The sequence below is a fragment of the Lepidochelys kempii genome, chromosome 12, assembly GCF_965140285.1.
Source record: "Lepidochelys kempii isolate rLepKem1 chromosome 12, rLepKem1.hap1, whole genome shotgun sequence".
Lineage (NCBI taxonomy): Eukaryota > Metazoa > Chordata > Testudines > Cheloniidae > Lepidochelys > Lepidochelys kempii.
Genome location: NC_136391.1, coordinates 37450266 through 37472539, shown reverse-complemented (window position 1 = coordinate 37472539; position 22274 = coordinate 37450266). Strand labels below are relative to the sequence as shown.

The 22274-nt window shown below is 59.2% G+C and overlaps 1 protein-coding gene across 4 annotated transcripts in view; it reads left to right on the top strand.

Moving 5' to 3' along the window:
* The window catches only part of GSE1 (Gse1 coiled-coil protein), a 361908-nt gene that overhangs the window by 135250 nt on the left and 204384 nt on the right, over positions 1–22274 (top strand). The window contains exon 1 of one of the 4 annotated variants that reach the window (XM_073308114.2): positions 2423–2679. The exons of the other annotated variants lie outside the window; for them this stretch is intronic. Within the exon in view, the coding sequence (XP_073164215.1) occupies positions 2640–2679 (40 nt within the window). The 5' untranslated portion in view covers positions 2423–2639. Of the gene's footprint in view, positions 1–2422; positions 2680–22274 lie in introns of those variants that run through there. 4 annotated transcript variants of the gene reach the window in all.

Here is a 22274-nt window from a genome sequence, read left to right as displayed (position 1 = left end):
TCCTGGAGGCGCCAGGCCCTCCGCCTGCAACGGGGTGCACTGGCATTTCTGAGTGCCCCCTCACCGGGTGCCCACCAGGCCTCCGAGGGAGATGGCTCGTCAGCAGCCCTGCCCTGGGCTCGGGGAAGCAGCAGGAGGTTCCTCCCACCCTCATGCCGAAGGGCCCAGCCTGGTGTCTCCCAGGGCATGGCCCAGTTGCGGGGTGGGGTGAGGGGTGTCTGGCAGGGATCTTTGGAGGCAGTTTGGGTCTGAGAGCTGGTTGAGAAGTGTCAGGGATCTCTGAGGATGTGAGGGGTTTACGGGAGTCTGGCTGCTGGGTTTGGGGGCTCTCCCATGAGGCTAGGGGTTCTCTGGTGGAGTTTGAGGGGTCTCCGTGGCAGGTCATTGGGGTATCTCTGAGCGTTGGGGGTATCTGGCAGGTCACTGGGGGAGTTGGCTGTTTGGGGAGGTCTCTAAGCTGGGAGAGGCCTAGTGGCAGGAATTCTTCTAAGTGAGCTAAATGGATTTTGGGAGCAGCTCTGACCCTCCTCAACCCTCAGCCCACCCCCGCTCTGTCCAGGACCAGCCAGCTCCTCCCCCAGTACCTCCCTCCCAGAATGACTGCCCCCACACTCCTGAATCCTGACCCGCTTCTGCTGCAATCGTGCCCCACACCCAGGCTGGCTGGCTGCTGACACCCCGGGGATCTTCCCTGCCAAGCATGCGACCTCTCTCACTGGCTGCTGCTCCCCATGAGCATGTGATTCCCCCTCCCCCCTCACTGCTTCCTGGGTGTGCGCCCCCCACCTCTGCCCCCATGCCCCCACTGCTCTGTGAGGTGTGTGCCCCCATCCCACTCCTGTGGGGTGTGTGCTCCCCTCCTCTGCCCACTGCTCTGGGGTGTGTGTGCCCCTATCCCCCCACTGCTCTGCCGGGGGGGCACCATTTCTGCTCCCCCCAAGAAATGCGACCCCCCACTGAGTTGTGTGACAACACCAAGTGTTTCTCTTCCAAGCATGACCCCCCTCCCTGCTGCTCCCCCCCCCGCTAGTGCTACCCTCCCTGTCCCATGGCGTGACCTGACCTCCCCACTGACAGTGCGCCCCTCCCCCCACTAGGTATCCGACCCCTCCCCCACAGTGCTCCCCTGGGTGTGCGACCTCCCCTCCCCCCACTAGGTATCCGACTGCTCCCCCCGGCAGCGCGCCTTCCCCCCACTGCTCCCCCAGGGTGTGCGACCTCCCCCCCCCGGCAGCGCGACCCCTCCCCCCATTGCTCTCCCCGGGTTTGCAACCTTCCACCCGGCAGCGCGCCCCCTCCCCCCAGTGAATAGCCGACCCCTCCCCCCCACTGCTCCCCTGGGTGTGTGACACCCCGCCTCCCCCCACTGGGTATCCGACTGCTACCCCCAGCAGCTCGCCGTCCCCCCACTGCTCCCCCCGGGTGTGCGACCCCCACCCGGCAGCGCGACCCCTCCCCCATTGCTCCCCCCCTGGGTGTGCGACGACCCCTCCCCCATTGTGCCCCCCCGGCTGTACGCCCCCTCCCCCCATTGCTCCCCCCGGGTGTGCGACCTTCCACCCGGCAGCGCGCCCCCTCCCCCCCACTGGGTAGCCAACCCCTCCTCCCCACTGCTCCCCCCGGGTGTGCGACCTTCCCCCCCCCCCCCCGGCAGCGCGACCCCTCCCCCCACTGCTCCCTCCGGGTGTGCGACCTCCCCCCCCCCGGCAGCGCGACCCCTCCCCCCACTGCTCCCTCCGGGTGTGCGACCCCCCCCCCGGCAGCGCGACCCCTCCCCCCACTGCTCCCTCCGGGTGTGCGACCTCCCCCCCGCCCCGGCAGCGCGACCCCTCCCCCCACTGCTCCCTCCGTGTGTGCGACCTCCCCCCCGCCCCGGCAGCGCGACCCCTCCCCCCACTGCTCCCTCCGGGTGTGCGACCTCCCCCCCCCTGGCAGCGCGACCCCTCCCCCCATTGCTCCTTCCCGGGTGTGCGACCTCCCCCGCCCCGGCAGCGCGACCCCTCCCCCCACTGGGTATCCGACCCCTCCCCCCACTGCTCCCTCCGGGTGTGCGACCTCCCCCCCCCCCGGCAGCGCGACCCCTCCCCCCACTGCTCCCTCCGGGTGTGCGACCTCCCCCCCCCCCGGCAGCGCGACCCCTCCCCCCACTGCTCCCTCCGGGTGTGCGACCTCCCCCCCCCGGCAGCGCGCCCCCTCCCCCCACTGGGTAGCCGACCCCTCCCCCCACTGCTCCCTCCGGGTGTGCGACCCCTCCCCCCACTGCTCCCTCCGGGTGTGCGACCTCCCCCCCCCGGCAGCGCGACCCCTCCCCCCACTGGGTATCCGACCCCTCCCCCCACGGCTCCCCCCGGGTATCCGACCCCTCCCCGGCAGCGGCGCGGCCCGGGGAGCCGGCGGGGGCCCGCGGGCCGGTGAGTCACGGCGAGCCGGAGCGGCGGCCGGGGCAGGCGCGGAGCGAAGCAGGAAGTGTCGGGGAAGCCGCCCGCGCCTTGCTCCTGCTGCTCCGGGAGCGCCGGGCAGGGCCCCCGGGCGCTGGGACCCCCGCGCCCGCCGGGACGCGCCGAGCCCGCCCCGAGGCGGCGGGGGAAAGTTTCCCTCCGGTCCCCGCTGGCAGCCGCCGCTGGCTCGGAGCCCTCCCCATGGACGAGAAAAGCCGCCGCTGGAAGGTGCGCCCGCTCGGTGAGTGCCTGCGCGGGGCCCCGGGGTGGGGGGAGACTCCTGCCTGCGGCCCCCATCCCCGTGGCGTCGGGCCCGGGCGGGGGCAGCGCTGGGTGGTGGCTGCAGGGCAGCTGGGGGGGTTTCCTAAAGGACTCTCGCTGGCCGCCTAGGGACTTGGCCAGGCGCTCTGGGTTACTGTAAGGGGCTGGCTGTGGGGCGCCTGGGAAGGGATGGGGGCACACTGATAAGGCAGCCTGACCCCCTCTGCCTTGCCTTGCCCCCCTCCACACCCTCTCTGCGCCTACTCTATCCATCCAGGGTCCCTAGGCTTCCCCCCCAACCCTGCTGCACAGCTTCTTACCCCTGCATACTTAGTACACTGGTTAACCTGTGGAACTCCCTGCCACAAGATGTCCCTGAAGACAAGAGCTTAGCAGGACTGGACATTTGTTGGGGGTAATGAGAACATCCGTAGGTACTTTAAACAGGAGAAGGGGTATAAGCCCTATGAGATCTCCAGCTTCAGGGCATAAGTAGCCATTAACTTCCCCTGGGGGCAGGCTGCCCCATAACCCCATCCACTGCAGGATTTCTTGCACCTTCATCTGAAGCAGCTGATGCTGCCTAGTGTTAGAGAAGGACCACTGGACTGATATGGTCTGTAATGTCTGGGTGTACCCCCTCCTGCTGTGCCATGTACCCCTGTGCTCCTACTGCAGAATCCCCAGCCCCTACAGCACTGACCTGGCTTGCATCATTCCCCTCAAACACACAATAGGAGTAAGGTGGGGAGTAAATTGGGAGGGAAAGCTTTATGTTACCTGGGATGGGAAACTCCTCCTGCTGCCCCCTGTTGGGCCAATGGGGAACTGTTGCCCATAGCTGGGTGTCCTTTCCACCTACGGTCAGGAGGGAATGTCACTGGAGCGGGTAGTGTGGGGCCACAGCTGGCCACTGCTCTGCCAGCGATCTCGGCTTTTGGGGGTGGCATGGGGTCGCTGCGGTTTTGTCCGTGCCTTTGCCTGTCTCCCTCTCCTTGGGACCTGTGGACATCGAATGATTGACTCTCTGCTTGTGGTTTCGTTCTGGTCAGCAGCACCTGCTTTGAAGTGCGCCGTCTCCATTTTCATCTGCCTCCAACCTCTGAACTGGGTCCTTGAAGGGGTCAAGACTTGCAATGTTGTTGCTTTCAGTTGCGTTTTCTGTTCTACAGCCTGTGCCATCCAAGCAGTGGGGTGTGGTATTGGGACTCAGGACTCCTGGGTTCTACTCATGCCTCTGGGATGGGATGCAGTCTAATGGCTACAGCGGGGGGTGGGCGACAGGACTCCTGAGAGTGCTGCACTTGGACTTGGGAGACAAGGGTTCTGTTCCTGGCTCTGCCACTGGCCTGCTGGATGACTTTGGGCAAGTCACTTTGCTCCCTGTGTCTCGGTTTCCCCATCTGTGAAATGTGGATAATGATTCTGACCTGCTTTGTAAAGAGCTTTGATCTACTGATGAAATGCACTAGATATTATCTGGGTGTGGGGCCTGGTGGTGGGAGCAGGGGGCAGTGAATCAGCACTCCTGGTTTCTGTTCCCAACTCTCCTGTTGATGCACTGTGTTGATCTTGGGTAAGTCCCTGTGCCTCAGTTTACCCACATACAATGTTAATTTTGAGAGGGAGTTGTGAACTGTTTGTAAACACCCAGGCTAGAAGGAGGGGCAGAGGATTATTCTGATGACCTCTATAGTCTCGCACCGGAAACCTGATGTCGCATGGTGTGTCCGTGTTTGCATGGTGTGAGGTCATTACCCTGGGGTGGAAGTCCTGCTTCTTGCCCGGCTCCCACATGTCTCATCTCATGGCCTGCTCAACTGCCGGGGCCCGACATTCTCCAGCTGGCCTTGCCCCTCGCCCTGGGGGCTCGAGAGTCACTGGGCCACTGGCCTTTCAAGGGCAGCTGCAGCATGCTTTAATGGCTGCTGGGTGTTGGCACCCTGAATCCCACCCCCTTCCACTCGCTTCCCAGCGTTTGTTTGTGATAAGGCTGGTGCCAACACAAGGCTCCTGTTTCTCTGTCCTATTAGAAAGGGCCCTCTGTGAGTCAACTGGACACACTTAATGTCCTTGGCTTTGGCACCCGTCCATCCTCCTCTGCCCCTGCCTTCACCGTGGCTTCTCTAAGTCTCGCTGCCCTGGGGCCACAGAGCAGCACCTAGGGACTGCGGGCACGGGACAGAGGCAGGGTTAGGCCAGGGGAGCCCTGACTGCGGGGGGGAAGGGTGGCAGCAGCAGTGGGGAAGGTTGGAGGGTCGGGCACGAGCAAGCTCATGGCAGGAGGTGCAACAGGAAGCCGCTTGGGTTGGTTTAGTCTGACATAAAATGAATCCTGGACCGGGGGGAGGTGGGCAGCTGAAATGGGGACGGGCTTGGGACATGTTGGTGTGTGTTGGGGGAAGGGGAATTGTGTGTGGGCAACCTGGCTGTGAGAGCTCACGTGTGTGCATGCACCAGCAAGGTGCGAGGGTGAGAATGGGTGTGCACAGTGCGTTTTTGGGAGTATGAACAGCTGAGCGGCTAGGAATGGGCGAGGAGTGTCCTGATGGGTGTGATGGGAGCAAGGGATGGAAAAGCCAATTAGCCCATCCAGCACCTGCTCCTGCGGGGGAGTGTGTGTCCATGCTGGTGTCGCTTGGAGCGTTTTGGCGTGTGTGGGGTGTATCTGGGTGACTCTGGAAGTGGGTGTGGGTGACTCTGTGGGCGTGGGCATGGGCGTGGGGGAGGGAGGAGGGGAAACCCGGGACTGTGTGTGTGATTCTCCCATCACAGGCCTGTAAATGCTGGTGATGGGGTCGGCCTGGCTGAGCCAGTTTCACGTCGCTGAGATTCTCCACACAGCCCTACCCACGTGGAGCGTCTCTTGGTCCTGTCCCTTCGGACGAGTCAAGTGGGTTTCCTGAAGCATTTTTCCCTTCCCCTTGTCTTCCAGCCAGCGCTCTGTGGGCCTGATCCTGTGAGGGGTCACATGGGGTGGGGGCACTCGGCCTTGTGCAGAATTGAGGTCTTTGTGTATCTGGGACCGTGTGTGTCGAGGAGTGCGTATGTGTGTGCATGTCCCTGTATCCGTGGGGGAAGTGTGATTGTGTGATGCCAGTGTCTTTGTCGGGGGGGGGTGTGCGTGCGGGTCTGTATCTAAGTGTGTGTGTGTTGGCTCCAGGGCAAAGGGAATTACAGTGGAGACAGTGGCTTTGGCAGGAGGCCAGGATTCCTGCTGTCTCTGGTGGGGGTGTGAGGGAGGCTGGGATGTGACATGCAGCTCCGGAGAAGCAGAACATTATCGCTTCCTGACATGCTAGGGCCATGGACGGGGCTGCTGCAGGTTTCAGGGGGAGGAAAGAGGGTGCGGGTGGGGGCTATTCTTAATCTCAATTCTTTCTGCTCCTTCCTGGGGCCTCAGAGCCCTGGCTCTCCCAGTGGAAGAGCCGGTGTAGCTCTGGTCTCTGCATCATTGGGGGTACAGTCCCCTCCTGAGAGCGGTGAAGTGAGCATGTGGGATTGAATGGGGCCAGGTGTCCCTCAGCAGGTGGAGAGGAGAGTTTGGGAGATTCATGTGAGACTCGGGGTCTTGCTGGGCCCCCACCTCTCGGTGGGACAGAATAACTGGGTTGCGGTGCAGTGTCGTAGGAATCCTGAGCTGACCGCAACTCTGTCTCTCTCCCTGACCAGCCGGGGAGCCTAGACACCAGCTAGCTGACCCGTGCCTCTGGCATGGGAGTCTGGCGACAGAGCTCTGATCGCTGGGCCATGTGGGGGTGATCCCGCGGAGCGCTTAGATAGCACTTTCCATCTCCACAGCCTCTTGCAGACACTGACTCTGTGCTGTGGCAGGCATCCTGGTCTAGTGGACTAAGCAGGAGACTTGGAGTCAGAACTCCTGGTCCCAGTTCCAGCTTGCTGCACAGCCTTGGGTCAATCACTTCATCTCTCCATGCCTCAGTTTCTCCACCTGCAAACATGCCTCATTCATCTGCTGGGAGGGCTATCTGGGGAGCCTCTGTGCAGATGGCAAGTGTTACATAAAGGCTAGGTATTATTCATTCATGAAGCCTCATGCCAGCCCTGGGGGTGGGGCGGTAAATATCCTCCCCATCACCCAAAGAGGTTGAGGGCCTGCTCCTTGGCTGTGAAGTTGGTGTTCATGGTGCACTGTTGCATCTGTGTGGGAGCAGAGCCCTGCTTGCACATGCATGTGGCAAGATGCACACCCGTCTCACCATGTGTGCCTGGATCTCAGGGTCTCGGTGTCCCAGTAGCTTGGAATAGGCCATGGGTGTCCTTACTTGGCTGCAGCAGCTGCTGCTTTCCCAGGTTAAATGGCTGGGTTTGGCGAGCAGTCAGGACACTGCCCCTCTCTTCCTCCCTGTCACTTCAGGGCTATGATTTAGTTGTTTGGGTCTTTGGGTTTTTTTTTTTTTTTCCTCTCTGCAGATCTGAGCCAGCGGTCTGGCTTCCCCAATGCTAGGTCCCCGCGCAGACTGCAAGCCGGCAGCTCTTGTCCTCACTGTGCCGTGTGGTCTGCGCTGGTGGGACACGTGAACACAACCCCAGATCTGTTCTCGGAGCTGTGGGAGGCGAGCTGTCTCTGCTCTCTGTTTCTGGCCAGGAAACTGGATGGTAGCCCAGAAACAGGGGAAGGGAAGGAAGGGGGGGCGTCTGTGAGCTCTAATCACTCAATGGGCCAGAAATTTTTACTAAGCCACAGGTGGCCCTCTCTGAGGAGGTTTGAATGGGAGCCCCTGCTGGGCACCACGGCATGGAGCCTGCAGGGGATGGAGGATTAGCAACAGGGTGGAGTGGGGCGAGGAGGGGGACAGAGTAGAAACCCCAAGGAGAAGAGCGGAGGTGCTGCATTTACATGTCATGTTACAGCGGGCAGCAGCGTCTCTGGAGGCCGGTGCTGCTGGTTGCCACCCGAGCAAAGCTTGTGTGTGCACACGTGCGTCCTCGTTTGTGTAGCTCTGTTGTGGCGTGCAGGTATTTGCATGGGTATCTTTGCATGCATCTGTGTGAGTGTTTGCATGTGAGTCTGAGGGTCGTATACTTGGGTGTGTTTGTGGGCCCCCCAGCAGGCTCCTGGAGAGCTGCCAAGAGGATTGTCCTTGAGGCAGTACTTCCTGTGCTATGGCTTCCCTTGCCCTGCTGACTAGGGCTGCCTGTCAGCCTCCCAGCCTGGGGGGAGCTGGAGAGGGGGAGGGAGGTGAGCACCGCTGGAAACTGCTGCTTCCCCATCCCCTCCCCTGTCCCCTGTGGGTGGTTGCACTATCGGGTGAAGAGGAAACCTGCCCCATTGCTTTGTTGCTGATAACAGCGGCTGCCTTATCTCGGGGACTTCTGAGAAGAGTGAGGCATGGTCCCCTGCTCCCGCCAGGCCTTATCTGGCTGCCATCATCTGCCTTAGCCATTGCTCGTTTCCTCTGGAAAGCTCTGTGTCTGGAACTTCACTCCGGGAGCTGTTTATAACTCATTTTCCACATGGGCATCTGATGATGGCATGAGCCTGGGGGGTGGGCAGGCTAAATGAGGTGGCCAGGCCAGGCAGTCGGGATCACCGGGCCGGTGTTCTGCCCATCCCCTGAACCCAGCCTGAGGGTGAGGGATGGTCCAGGTGCCACTAGGGGCACCATTTTCTTAGGGCTTAGATCCACTCTGATCCCTCACAGAACTAGAGCTGGAGGAGTCCCCTCCGTGCACCAGGATCCAGTGCAGTATTGTTCCCTGCAACCTGTTCTCCAGGGCTCTGACTGCCGACCCCACCCCCCCACTTAGGGAGCCTTTCCCTGTTTGCTCACTCTCGCACCATTGTCAGCCCTGTCATGGGAGCTCCTTTCCTGAATTCACCTGAGACCCTGGCTCTAGGTAATGCCAGGGCCCTGCAGAGCCCCAGCCATGCCCTTCCCCAGATCAGCCCCCCCCCGCTCTGCCATGAGTGTGTTAGGCCCCTGGGAGGATCAGCGCTGTTAGCTGTTTTCCATGTTACCCACAATCCTTCCTGCTTTGCAGTGCTTAGTGCTTCCATCCCGCGGGGTCATCCCTTCGGAGATTGCCGCTGACCCGACATTCAGTTAGCAAGCTGCGCTCCTGGCGCTTGGCAGCATGCCCTCTCTATCCTTTTTGAAGTTTAAAATCCATTTAAGTCAAGAGGAGGGAAAGTTATTGCCTCTAAAGCCCCTTGCATTTAACAGTAAATCCTCTTTACTGCTCTGACACAGCCTCTTAGCACCAGAGGAGGGTCCTGCCCCAGGAAAGTGGAGGAGGGGGGAGGGGGTGTTGGCGGCACTGCATTCCTCCAAGGGGATCATGGGTGGGGGGAGTGCACATTTGGGGGGTTTCTCTCCCCATGTTCCCGTTGCAGAGCAGTGTCTGGACGTGGGAGATCCAGGCCCTGGACGTATCCCCAGGCCCCCCATCCTGCTGATTTGGGTTGAACCCCAATGGCCTTGGCTCCTGACGCATGACCCAAAGCGTCATGCGTGGGGGTGGGGCGAGGGTGTGTGTGGGATTCTGGGGTGCTTCCTCCTGCTTTTCAAGCCTGAGGGTGTAGCTGAGTATTGCTGGGAGGGGAACCCACCTGAGCTTCCCCGTCCCTGAGCCCACCTAGCCCCTGTGAGCAGACCCTAGGGCCATGTCTCAGGAGAGCTGGGTGTGCATGTACATCTGTTTTATTTTGGGGGCTGGGGGGGAGGGGGAGCCTGCTGTGGGCATCACTGGGCAAGTCCTAGAGCCGCGGCGTCTCTAGCTCCTGCCTGTCAGGTGCCCGCAGTGGCAGCTTCCTGCTTCCCCCTTCCCAGCGCCCGGGGATTTGCGATGCATGGCTGAGGCTAGCGGGATCAGGCTCTTGCTGGAGCAGACTGCCCTGTAGCACCAGCCTCCAGAGGAGGGAACATCTGCCAATGTTTTGTTGCCTTGCTTCCGTGGTTGCTGGCGGTAGCCTGGCTGATTTTCATGCCGCTGGGAGGTGCCTGTTGCCCAGGGGAAGGAAGCAGATCTCCCCGGTGTAAAGGAGCTGGAAGGCAAGGACTGAGCCTGCTGCTCAGCTCCCTGGGGATTTGGGGGGAGGGCCCCGCAGCGGGCGCTCTCGCCTGTTCCTTCTCCCTGACTGTGCAGTATGTGGGTGCAGGCTGTGAAAAGGGGAGTCTCCTGCCCTCTGGAGGGGGCAGAGAGCTGGGTTACTGCTTCCTTTCCGGCCTGGACAAGGAGCAGAGCAAGTCTGGGCCTTTCCACCCCTCCCCTGGCCCTTCTTCTCAAGTCCAGAAATTCCCCTGCCTGATCTCTGGGTGGAGACGCCCGCACATCGCACCGGCTCCACGCCATCTTCCCTCGGCAGCCACGAGCCAAGTCAGGGCACGGGCACGGCCTGCTTGGTGATTCAGCCTAGCAACAACAAGGTGGGGGGGGGGGAATTGCCCTAGGAGGCCAGCGAGTCAGCTGGTGTGGGCACTGGCCTCCTTCTGCGTCACAGCAGGCCTGTGGGCCCATCTGGATTAGTATCGCCGTCCCCGGCCAGGCTAGCCCAGTCTGTCCATCCCTGCTGGGAGGAAATACAGAATCTCCCCTTCCCCCCTAAAAACCTGGCTCGAATAAGGCAGTTCCTCTGTGCGGTTGAACTGGAGGCGAGGGGAGCAGGCTGTCTCTCTCTCATGCCTAGTGCGCTGTCATTCCCCAGGGGCTGAGTTCCTGCTGGGCCCGACTCAGGGCAGTCCTGGTTCAGCCCCGCTCTGCCTGCCTAGTGAGACAGACTCCTCATTAGCGCAGGGTCTGAGTGTCACAATCTATATTGATCCTCACAGGCCCCGGGAGGCAGGGCAGGCCTGTTAGCCCCACTGAATGGCTGCGGGACCCGGGCGGGAGGCAGGGCAGGCCTGTTAGCCCCACTGAACGGCTGGGGGACCCGGGCGGGAGGCAAGGCAGGCCTGTTAGCCCCATTGAATGGCTGGGGAACCCGGGCGGGAGGCTGGGCAGGCCTGTTAGCCCCACTGAACGGCTGGGGGCCCCGGGTGGGAGGCAGGGCAGTCCTGTTAGCCCCACTGAATGGCTGGGGGACCCGGGAGGGAGGCAGGGCAGTCCTGTTAGCCCCACTGAACGGCTGGGGGACCCGGGCGGGAGGCCGGGCAGGCCTGTTAGCCCCACTGAACGGCTGGGGGACTCAGGCTTTCTGGGCTGAAGAGACTTGCCCACTCTCACCCTGGAGGTCTTGGCAGAGCAGGGAATTGAACCTAGGTCTTTCAAGTTCTAGGCTAGAGACCTAACCACTAGCCTAGCTGTCCTCTATGCCTGACTGCTCTGCTGTGGCATCCCATGTGACACTGCTGGGTCATGGTGACTCCCTGGCAGCATCGGTGACACTGAGGCCAGCCAAATGCAGCAGAGCGAGGTGAGCAGTGGCCTTCCTGTTTAATGCATTGAGGCTAAACGGGACCTGGGTCCAACAAACCTTCTGGGCTCTGTGGGCAGCTTCCCTCGCAGCCCGGAACTACCTCATGCTGCTCCAGATACACTCCCTCTGCTCTCTGGGGTAAGGAGACTTTTGCCTTCTGCTTCTGAGCCCCTGGATCTTCCCTTCCCGGTCAGGCAGCCGTTAGCAGGCTGCCAGCAGTCAGTGGCCTGCATGGTCTCCTGCTGCTCTCTGTATGGCTGCTGAAGCTGGACTCCACTCAGAGGCTAGGCCGGACCCCTGTGCTGCCTTAAGCCGCCCTGAAATCGGGAGATGTGCCTGATCCACAGGAGAGGAGAGGGGAGGATGCTGCCTGTCTTGTGGGCTCTGTCCCTCCCTTGGACTTTGTGACCCAGGCGTGCACACACACACAGATCTCTCTGTCTGTTCCCCTTGGCTGCATTACCCTGCTCTGGAACCCAGGGCGTGTGCGTGCACCTCTCCTCCGCCCACCTCCCTTCCCCTCTGCAGACTCTCAGCACCATGTCTCTTGGCCCCTCAGCGACTCTGTCCAACTACTCCAAGGAGCAGCATTAGCTGGACCTCGTGGTGCTCCAACCCCCAGATACAGTCCTGGAGCGCCGGGTGCTGGGTGCGAGTGACTGCCCAGCCAGCCCCTGGGGCCAAGGGGTGCAATTCTGCAGCACTTGTCAGAAGTAGCAATTCTGCAGCACCGGCTACTCCAGCATGAAGATTTAATTGGGCTGCGAGGGGTGGAAGAGCGTTCCCGACACGCCTGCATTTTTATTTGATTTCCCTTCTCTGGAGCTGGCAATATTTAAATATTAATGTCTCCCTCTAATTGCTGTGTCAGAAGAGTGGGCCTGTGTGTGAGCGGGGGTAGGGGAGGGAGTGCTGGCTGGTTTTGTTTTCTCAGGGAGTGTTTGCCAAGGAGAAATGTTTGTATTTTTTCAGTAAGATTTGCTTGACCCTGAGGACAGGAAAGGGGGGCGGGGAGGCATCTCATCAAGGGATCTCCGCATGGACAAGATCTCCTACAAATGGCTCTGTCTCCATGAAGAAGTGGGTGCTGTCTCCAGTTCAGAGTCTTGCATGAATGCCTCTTGTGCGGCATACAGCCCTGTATCTGGCTCGGTGCTCTACATTCACTGCCCCAGTGAGTTTACAATCAGCCTGGGCCAAAGACAGAGGGAGGGGGAGGGGTGGGAAGGCAGTGTTAAAGCAGAGTGATTAGAGAAGGGTGGTGTATTATTTATCCTGTTTAGTTTCAGTCAGGGTTGTCAAGGGGGAGTTTATGGATCAGATCTCCCAGCTGGTGTGCATAAGCATAGCTCCATTGAGTGCAATGGAGTGAGGTTGATTTATGCCTGCTGAATATCTGGCCCTTTAAATACTTGTGTATGGCTTGAAGAATCCACTCGCCAGGAGTGAGAAGGGAACCTTCCTAGATCACGTGGGAGTGGGCATATGCTCTGAGGTGGGGAGCTGAGCCGCCTCGATCGCGAAACAATTTAAGCTACCTTGATCGAAACATGAGTTTGCAGGCAGCTCCAGAGCCTCCCCGGCTGCCCCTTGCTTCACCCAAGCAGGGGCAGAAATTAACAAGATGCTGTGCAGGATCGCTGCTGCTGTTCCGAACCCTGTGGGCAGCAGTGGAAACGATCCAGAACTATGTCAGGTTACATAGGGATGCTGGAAGCCGAAGCCGCAGGTGCTGGAGCAATCCATGGGGGAGGACTGCCCCAGAACAGAGGCTGTCTGAGCCAGGTGGTGAGGGGTGGAGGGAGAATAATAGAGATCTCCATCATCAGCCAGGAGCAATGGGAGTGGGGAATACAGACAGACAGACTCTCCCCGCTTCCAGCAGCCAGAGCGGGTGGGGGTTGGGCTTTAAATCTGTCTCAGACCCCTCCAGCCAGGGGCTTGTCCAAGATGCAGCCTCCCAGTACGGCGCCTGGGGAGGAATCCCAGTCCCCTCCTCTTTCCCGGTGAGCAGGCAGGGTGTCTCCCTTCCATAGTAGCCTGCCTCTAGTTAGGCTCCGGGAACCAGACAGTGGGGTGGGCAGTTATTGGGGAAGGCGCCGAAGACAAGGAGCTCTCGGAACCAGAGCCAGGTTGTAGGCAGCTCACGGTGACGCTGTCGTGCCCGTGGGGCCAGCTGCCCCTTCGAGGTGCTGTGACATCACAGCAGAGCTGGAAGCATTCTGGGGTGTCCTGTGCTGGTCTAACCCCGGGCCAGTGTGTGATGATTCCCTGGAGTGGGGAGTAGGATGACCAGATAGCAAATGTGAAAAATCGGGATGGGGGTGGGGGGGTAATAGGTGCCTATATAAGAAAAAGCCCCAAATATCAGGACTGTCCCTATAAAATCGGGACAGCTGCTTGCCTAGGGGGGAGTTATCGAGGAGAGCAGACTCTGGGGCAGGGAAAGGCACATGGAGTTCTATGGCCTCCTTGAGGAGTGTCCATGTCAACCACCTGCAGCTGCCTTTGCTCCCCCCGGGGAATCCCCTGCTCTGGGCCAGCGGCGGAGCAGCCTCGTGGGACGCCTGGCGAGAGTGGCAAGCAGCTTATCTCGCAGTTGCCCGCGACCGGAGGGCCCCTTTACGAGCGCCCTGTGTGATATTTATGGAGTTAGTAAAATGTAATGTCTGCCTGGCCTGTCATAAAGGCGGGTGAATGGAGTTGCTCGGAGATGCTTTGTGAGCGCCATGGTGCTCCGCCAGCCCAGGCTTCCTGGCATTGCTGGCCCAGCAGCGACTACTTCCTATGGAGCTGGGGCCCAGCTGGCTTCTGCCAGACTTAGGGTGTTATCGGGGTGCTGGGGATCCAGCAGCTCCACATAAGGGACTGGCTTTCAGGGGTGCCTAAGATAGCTCCCCCCCGGTTTCATGGGGATAATGCGCAGCAGTGGGGGCGTTGAGCGCTTGGATAAAGGGACCATGTGTCCCAAGTCATCATGGCCAGCCAGCCTACGGTGTGTACCCAGTGCAGGCAGGACGGGGTTAAACCAGGCCAGCTCCTCGCTCCTTCTTTGGTTACAGCCGAGTCAGATGCTTATAGACTGGCTTCCTGTAATAAAGTAAACTCCGGCTTGCCTGTCACCTGCTCTGGGCTGCTGCTGTCTGTTGTGCTGCCAAGCAGCCGACATGCAGCCTCTTGCTCACAGGGCCCTCTGTGGATCCCTCCCCTCGCGCAGGTTTGAGCAGTTGCCCCGTGGCAACGCGACCTTAGCAGGTGTTTTGGGGAGGGTGGGACGAAGCCCGTAGCTGCACGTCCGGCGTGGGAGGAGGCTGTTTAACTGTTTCTTGCTTCAGCGGGCGCCGTTCCCGTCCTTGGGGGAAGCCTAGGCTGTCTTGTTGGCATGGAAGCTCCCGGGTGCAGCTTGCCACCTGGGGATCCTTGGGGGTGCTGCAAGGGAAGGCCTAGTAGTGAGAGCACAGGCTGGGAGCCAGGACCCCTGGGGCAGCTCTGACTTACTTGTATCATGTTGGAGGGAGAGTAGTGGTGGTCCATCCCTAGCTTGGCCACTGACCCAATGTGTGGCCTTGGGCAAGTCCTGTCACTGCGCTCTGCCTCAGTTTCCCCACCTGTGAAATGAGGACAGTGACCCTGGCTTACCTCCCAGGTGCAGTCCAGGCATGCTGCGAGAGCCTCCGGTGGAAGCTGCTGTAGATGGGTGCAGATGTCGTGAGCGCTCTGGTAGGTGACAAATGGGGCCAGTCCCGGCCCATTGGTACCAAACCCAGACTGGGACGTTCAAGCAATTGCTGCTGTCGCAAGTGAATTGCTGCTGTCGCAAGTGAACTCGACTGAGAGCCCACAGCCTGGTAAATCCCATTGTCCAGTGGCATTTCTGGAGGCAAGTTCGGAGAACAGGCTGCTTCTCCGCCCCCACCCTGCCTCACACGCAGTGTGACTGCCCCTCTAAGCACCGATGGTTTGGATTAGCCAAGCAGCACCCCCACCCAGGTGGGCACTGATGTCCTGGAGCCAAGTTCAGGGCCACGCACCTCCCCAGTCCAGAGGGGCCACTCCTTCCCCCACCCCCGGAACTGCAGGCTCCTTTGGCTCCTCTGCCCTGTCCCATTTTTAGTCTGCTTGTCGGGAAAGCGCCTGAACCCAATGGCCCTTTGGGAGCCTGACGCCTCAGCTGGTTTGAGGCTGGGCCCAGCTGGCTTGCGCTGACCTGCAGCCCGTGTCTTCCATCCGCCTGTCCCGAGACAGGGAGTGTTCCCGCTCATAGGCACGCAAGGGTTTTCTTCCTGACCAGAGAAGAGACCCGGCTCCCCTCCATTAACCCAGAGGTGCTTTGTGGCGGGCTCCGGGACACTAATAGCTCTATGGTATCTGGGATCTGTTAACCCCTTGCTGCGGGGAATTCACACGCCACAGCCGCAGTAACCTCTCAGGAAGGCTAATTGGAAGGAACTAACCTAGTTTCTTCTCCTGGAGCCCTCCGGGGGGCTGGCAGGTGTTTATTTCAGTGGCTGCTAGGCAGCTAAAAGCATAGCAGGGATCAGATAAAGCCAGCGCCTCCTTCCAGCTGCTTCCGACAGGGGAGGGGGGCTTCCAGTTGACTGCCACAGAGAATTGATTTGTAAAGAATTAAAACTGAATTCTCTCCTGCTTCCATATGGGTCTCTGAGATCCTTAGGGGAGCTTGTGCTGGGGAAGGTGTGTGTATGGGGGGGGCGTTATCATCCTGGGATGGGCTGGCCTGGGGATATGAGGTACTGCCTCCTAGTGTAGTGTTCCCCAGTGGCAGGACAGGGCAACCGGCCCATCAGGCTCTGTGCCCTGGAGCCTGGGATCTTTAAAATCAGGGAGGGCCCTGCAGATTGGAAGCCTGGCCCTGGGTGAATCTGGCTCTTAGATCCTCCCCCGGGCCTGGGGCACATTGGCAGCTGGCTCCTGGAGGGGGCGGGAAGCAATTTTTGTGTTGCTTTTGAGCCACTTGTTTTGTTGACCCTTGAGGTGCTTCAGTTGGATCTGTGTCCTCCATGCCCGGGGGTCCATGCAGAGCCTTCGAAAGTGACGAGCTAAAGACGGAGAAACCCTGGCCTGGGGATGTGCTTGTGGTGACAGCTGGCACCAGGAGCGTGACTTGCCTCTGGCATTGATTCCCTCCCCCCAGCACACGCAGAGCTGGTGGGTGCAGTGTCACTGAATATCTAGCAGGCCTCTAGGTATTGGGAGGTCGGGACCTACCTTGCAGCGCTGAAGGGGTTAATGGCTGCAAGTCTAGGATCCATGGGCGGCTTACTTGCTTTATAGATTATTACCCGCTGAGAAGGATGGCACCATCCAGGCTGTGGCTGGGAAGCGGGGGAGGGCGCTCCCATCTGAGCCTTAATTCTAAGAGCTGGCTTTGTTTCTGCCATATAACAGTATGATGGGGTTGGGTCAAGCTGTGGATTCATAACTTGTTGGAAGACTTTTCAGAACAATAAAGGTGTCTGGTTTTATATCTGCTCGTATTTTATCCGCCCGGCAGCTTCCCCCTGGCTCTGGCCTGGATTTACTGTGGGGACATGTTAATGTGTTGAGGCTGCGTAGAAAACCAGAGGCCTCTTCTGCCTTCCTTCCCCCCTCCCCACGGGATTGGCCCCCTCCCCACGCCTTTGCATTCAGTGTCTGTGCGTTGAAATATTTACCTCCTAGCTCCTCTGACAGTTCAAGCCGTCTCGTGAAGCAAAGGTTATTGAACTGCGAATGTTATGACATTACATTTTTGTGTCTGCACTTTCAAGATGCGTGATGCAGCCTGAATGATAAGTGATCTCTGGGTTAAGGTTGGGTTAGCTCCATTCCCCCCCCCCCCCCCTTCCTCCTCCCCAGCTCAACGCAGGCTCCTGGCTCTGTAGGGAATTGATAACATTCCACTTTATTACCATGCCTTTGCATCTCAGCAACTCCTCCCCTGCCTTCCTTTGTTGCAGAGCAGGGGTCACTGGAAGAGGCCGTGGTTTGGCCAAGGAGGATGAACAGAGAGGCCTAGAAATCTACAGACCATGGCTTCTGTTTCTGGCTTTGCCACTGGGTCGCTGACCAGCCTTGGGCGAGTCATTGCCCTCCTCTGTGCCTCAGTTTCCCCCATCTGATGCGAATACCTTGGTCCCCTCCCATGGTGCTCTGATTAATGAGTTAAAGTGACATGTGAGGGTATTATTGATCCCATTGGTTCTAGAAATGTTCTGGCAAAGACATTGGCCCCCTCCTCTTCCAAGGGAGAGGGTCACCACGCATGGCAGGAGAGGTGCTTTCGGTAAGGCTGCCGTGGGTTTTTATCAAATAACCCCATTGATCTTTGAATGTGGAGCTCTCAACCGGAGAGAGTGTGTTCGTTACCGCCCCGGTGCAATCCTGGCGGATCGGGCTGGCACCGGAATAGCCTTGGTTTGGGTCAGCTCGCGCCCTCCCTGCAGTAGCGTGCTGCACACGGAATAGCACAGGCCAAGGCAGCTGAAGGTAAGTGGGCTCGAGCGTAATAGAACCCCCTGGTTCCTCCGTGGGGCCCTGCTGCAGTTGCTTTGCCTCGGCGATGGATTCAGATGCCTTGTGGGAAACTTTGAAAGGCACTCAACGGAATCTGCAGGCTCTGCACTGGTGCCACAGAGAGGAGCACGTGGCCCTGTTTCGCCATGTCTCAGGTCTTATCGCTAGAGATGAGTGCATGGACATGGAGCCTCTGCTCCTGGAGGAGTTGTCATGCTCCTGCGAACCCTGGGCTCGGGGGCTTTGGAGATGACTGCGCTGTCACTTTGCAGAAGCATCTGACCTCTGCTAGAGAGGCAAGGAGCAGATTTTCGTGCAAACGATGCTTTCCCCCCAAATATAAAAAATAAATGGTGGGAGGGACAATCCATTGAAACTCTCTGGAAGAATAATTTCCAACTACTAATAATAGGCACTTTGCAGCCCCTTCCATCTGAAGATCTCAAAGCACTTGACAAACACCAATGAATTAGGCCTCCCAGCCTCCCTTCCCCCAGGAGGTAGGTAAGGATTGTCATTCCCAATTTACATAAGGGGAAACTGAGGCACAGAATGGCAAAGAGATTTGGTAGAGGTCACGTAGCAAGTCGGGGGCAGAGTCACTGATCCAGCAACCCCAATTCCCAGGTGCGCACCTTAGCCATCAGACCGCCCTTTCTCTTCGGACTTGCCCCTGGCATCATCACTTAGGCTGTGCAAAGTGGGACTGTCAGATGCTCTCAAATCACGCTTCCCCCAGTGGATGACATTGCTGAGGCAGGCAGCCCCCAGATTCCTTGCTCCATAGCTGTGCTGGGGCTCCATGTGGCTGGCAGAAGTAATACAAACCCCATGGTGTTCTGTGTTCTGTCTTAGGTGGGTCTGTCTGTCTGGGATATCTCCACAGCACTCACCACCAGGATCCCTCAGGGCAGATGTGACGGTGAGTCACAAGCAGCAGAGCGGTGCCATTGTGGCAGTCCTGTTCCGGATCCTTATGGCACACTCGGGAGGGCTACGAATTGTAGAGGGAAGGGTGCCCTGCCCGAGATCACCCACGAAAGCTTGTGCTCAAATAAATGCGTTAGTCTCTAAGGTGCCACGAGTCCTCCTGTTCTTCATCCAGGGACTGACTCTTCACCCCTTGCTGCATTGAGACAAGCTGGGCAAAAGGCTGAGCGTCACCCCTGCTCTGTGCTGGCGCAGCCAGATGATCTCAGCCTCCTCCACCCACAAGCTGTGGCTGCAGCTGGTTCCCTGTGGCAGATTTTAACACCGGCCTTTGTAAATCTCATCATCCCTTCTAGATCCGCAGGGGCAGGTTAAGACAAGGGACCTCCTGTCCTTGCACACTAGAGGGCAGCAGCGATCTTAGCTGGCCAGCACCAGACCCACAGGCAAGACTAAATTACATTCAATCACTGGGATATTTAGGATTTAACCTTCTGAATTTGCCAGATCCGGTGGCATTTCCAGTAATGGCCAGAGGTTTAACCCGGGGCACAGCAGCCAGGATGCCCTAGGGAGTGTGTTTGCTTTGGAGTCGCACCTCGGTGGCTGATTAATTCTGCTGGCTGAAGTGTGTGTGAGGCTGGGGGGCGGGCAGGGGATGAAAGTTGGTGTGAGGGGGAGGGGGAGGAGGAGGTTAAGGAGAGCTAAAAATTAACCAAGAGATCCGAGAGGGAATTAAACCGCAGGGGAGACTGGCCAGGCTCCTGCTGCAGGGACTTGCACTGATCCGACCTGCAGCGTAATGTCATTCTGGGAGCAAATTAAATTATTCCGTAAATTCGTCTGCTTTTGCTGCTATTGAATCACATTTTTTGTATTTCTCCCCCCCCACCCGCCCCCAGCTCCCTGATAGAATCAACATTCAGTCACTAAGTGCAGGGAGATTATATCAGCCAGCCTGCCAAGCCTCACGCCCAATTGCCTGTGACATGCGGTGGGCTGGCCTGGTCTGCAGAAGGCTGGTAACACTCACATAAACCAGCTGCATGTGGAAGCGAGGAGGGAGCAGTGAAGGGGGGGGGCGCAACAGAGAGAAGATAAACCAAGAGAGAAGAAAAGAGGTCAGGGCCTGGGAAATTAAATGTTCATAAGTGTAGGCCCAAGCGCTTAAAAAGTAGGCCAGAGCCATTAAATCTCATTAAAGTTTAATACCGATCAGTGCCACTTCAGGCAGCCCTTGGACATTGCTTTAATTTGATGGGTGCTAAGGGAGAATTATCAAATAATTGTGCTCGCTTGGGACTTGCTTTTATCATGTTGCATGGAAAGCTCTCTCGGCTTGGTACTGCACATCACAACCGCAGAGGCTCAGTATTGTTCTAAGGGGGAGCCGGCTGCAGGGGGAGCTGCCCGCTGCCCCCCCCTCCAGCACGCCCCGCTTCCTTCCTTGGCGGGGCCAGGGACAATAATGCTGTCTGTGAGCTGGGTATCGGGTTGTCAGAGGGCCCAGGAATTAGCCACTCGGCTTACCTAGGTCTCTTTGCTGGGGTTAACTCTCTGGGGGCTGAGCTTTTCTCTGGCTGGGGATGGAGCTCTGCAGATGTACTGTCCTGCTGCCCCTTACCTGAGGGATCATACAGGCAGGGTCCTCGGCTTTCTCTCCCCGTCTCTTTCCATCAGAAAGGCTGCTCCATGGCCCACAGGCAGGGCCGCCTTTCTCCTTGGACTGAATCTGTCTGGGGCCTCCCTAGCATCTAGGTTCCTGCCCGTGTGGCGCTGGCCTGCTGCGAGGGGGCAAGGCCAGGGCTCCATCTCCCCCCAGCCCCGTGTGGGTGGCCTGTGCCCCAGGGTGCCAGCCGCCTCCTGGGAACCTCCCGGGCATGCCCTTGTGGCACACTCCCCTCTGTTCCCTGCACTAGTGCCTATTACGCTGTGGTGCTTAGCGGGTGGAAGAAACCCCCTAATTCAGGGCCCCCTGGACATGGCTAGATCATGCTCAGGTCATCTCTGAGTCAGCGAGAGGGGGAGGGAATGGGCTTCGCTTGGAACTGGGACATGCCTCTCTCCGCCTCCTCTTCACCAGGACCCAATCCATCAGTGCTGCCTCTGCTCCTAAATCAGCTGTCAGGGGTCACTCCCTGTCGCCTCCACAGCATTCCTGTCTCTAGGAGGGAGCGGGAGAGGGCAGGCAGAGGCCAAGGCCAGGAATGGAACTGGGAGCTCTGGCTAAAGCAAACACACGCCCCGCACTGTGCTGGGAAGCTGCAGAGAGCCCAGCCCAGGAAGTGAGGGAGCCCCTCGGTGGGCTGGGGTGGGGGGCACAGCGTGACGGGCTAGGGGAGCTCACAGGCCGGCTCGCATTTCTGTGATGTCATGGGCATGGTTCTGTGCGTGTCTGCTTGGCTGTGCACAGGCAGGAGATTCTGGGTACGTGTGGCTGGGCGCGCATGCCCGAGGTTGCAGACACGTTCCTCTGTGTGGCTCTGTGTGTGTGATTGTACGCGGGTGCAAACTCCGGTGCTGGAGATTGTGTGGGCCCGTGGGGTGTGCGGGCACTCGCTCTTGAGCGAATGTAATGCTGGTGGGAGATGCTGGCTTGACAGCCCTGGAGACTGAAGGCATCTGCTTCGTTACTGATGTGTGCTATGGTAGCGCCCACTCCTTCAGGCAGGGGCCTACAGTTTGTATCTGCACCCAGCACAGCGGGGGCCTGGGCGGTCCCTGAGGCCCGTAGGTGCTACCACTCTATCGTAAATACAACTGTAAAGCTTCACAGAGCGGGTGCAGAACCGCTGGCAGCTGCACTAACTGCCCCGGGGCTTGGCCCACGGGCCAGGGCTGGGCTCCAAAGAGCTGCCCTGTCCTTGGCCACTCTGCTGAGGTCCCCAGCCCCGCTGTTAGGTAGAGCTGGTGGCTTTTGTGATGTGAGGGCTGGGCTGAGATGTCCCCTGCATTTCCCTACCCCATGGGACTGCCCGGATTCTCTCGCTTCCTCGGAGAGCTGTATGTTAGACTGGAGCAGGCGACTGGCTCCTCTGTCCCGCCTTCCCCGTGGGTGGTGGTTTACAGCGATCATTCACCCCCCAAACACACACGGCGTTTGGTGTGGGTCCTACACATAAACAAACCCAGGCCCTCCTGAGCTTCATTTAAAAGCACAGGAAGGAGGAAGACTCCATTTCCTCTTGCAAAGGGACCAGGACCAGCAGGGGCATTGGTGTGTGGGCGGGGGGGGGGAGCCAGCCTCAGTGGTTTGCTAGCCATGTGGAACAAGCTCCCTGTCAGGGCCGCCGTGCGGTACACACTGGGTGATGTGTTAGGCCTGCAAGCCTGGAGCCCCTGTTTGCGGGATTTAGGGCCATGCTATGTCAGTTCAGTGAGTGAGAACCTTTCCTTCCCCTCCTGGGGCCCTGGGGGCTGAACAAATTGACCCCAGCTGTTCCAGGCACCTGACAGTTCACTTGGAGCGGCTCCTGGGAGGAAAGGCCAACACATCTGGAAGGCTTTAGGCCAGAGCTAAGAGGGACTGCATGACGCCCCCGGCTGTACGTTGCCCATTTCCCCTTGGCTCTTTTGGGAAAGGATAACGTTACCCTGGGCTTGACCTCACACCATGCCAGTATTTCCGACACAAGAGTGGTGCCTACTGATCATGCGGGGATGGGGGGGACCTCCGGGGCCTGTAGCGGGCAAGGGGAACCCCCCTGGGGCCAAGGGTGATCTGGTGATGCTGCATGCCAAGCCCCAGA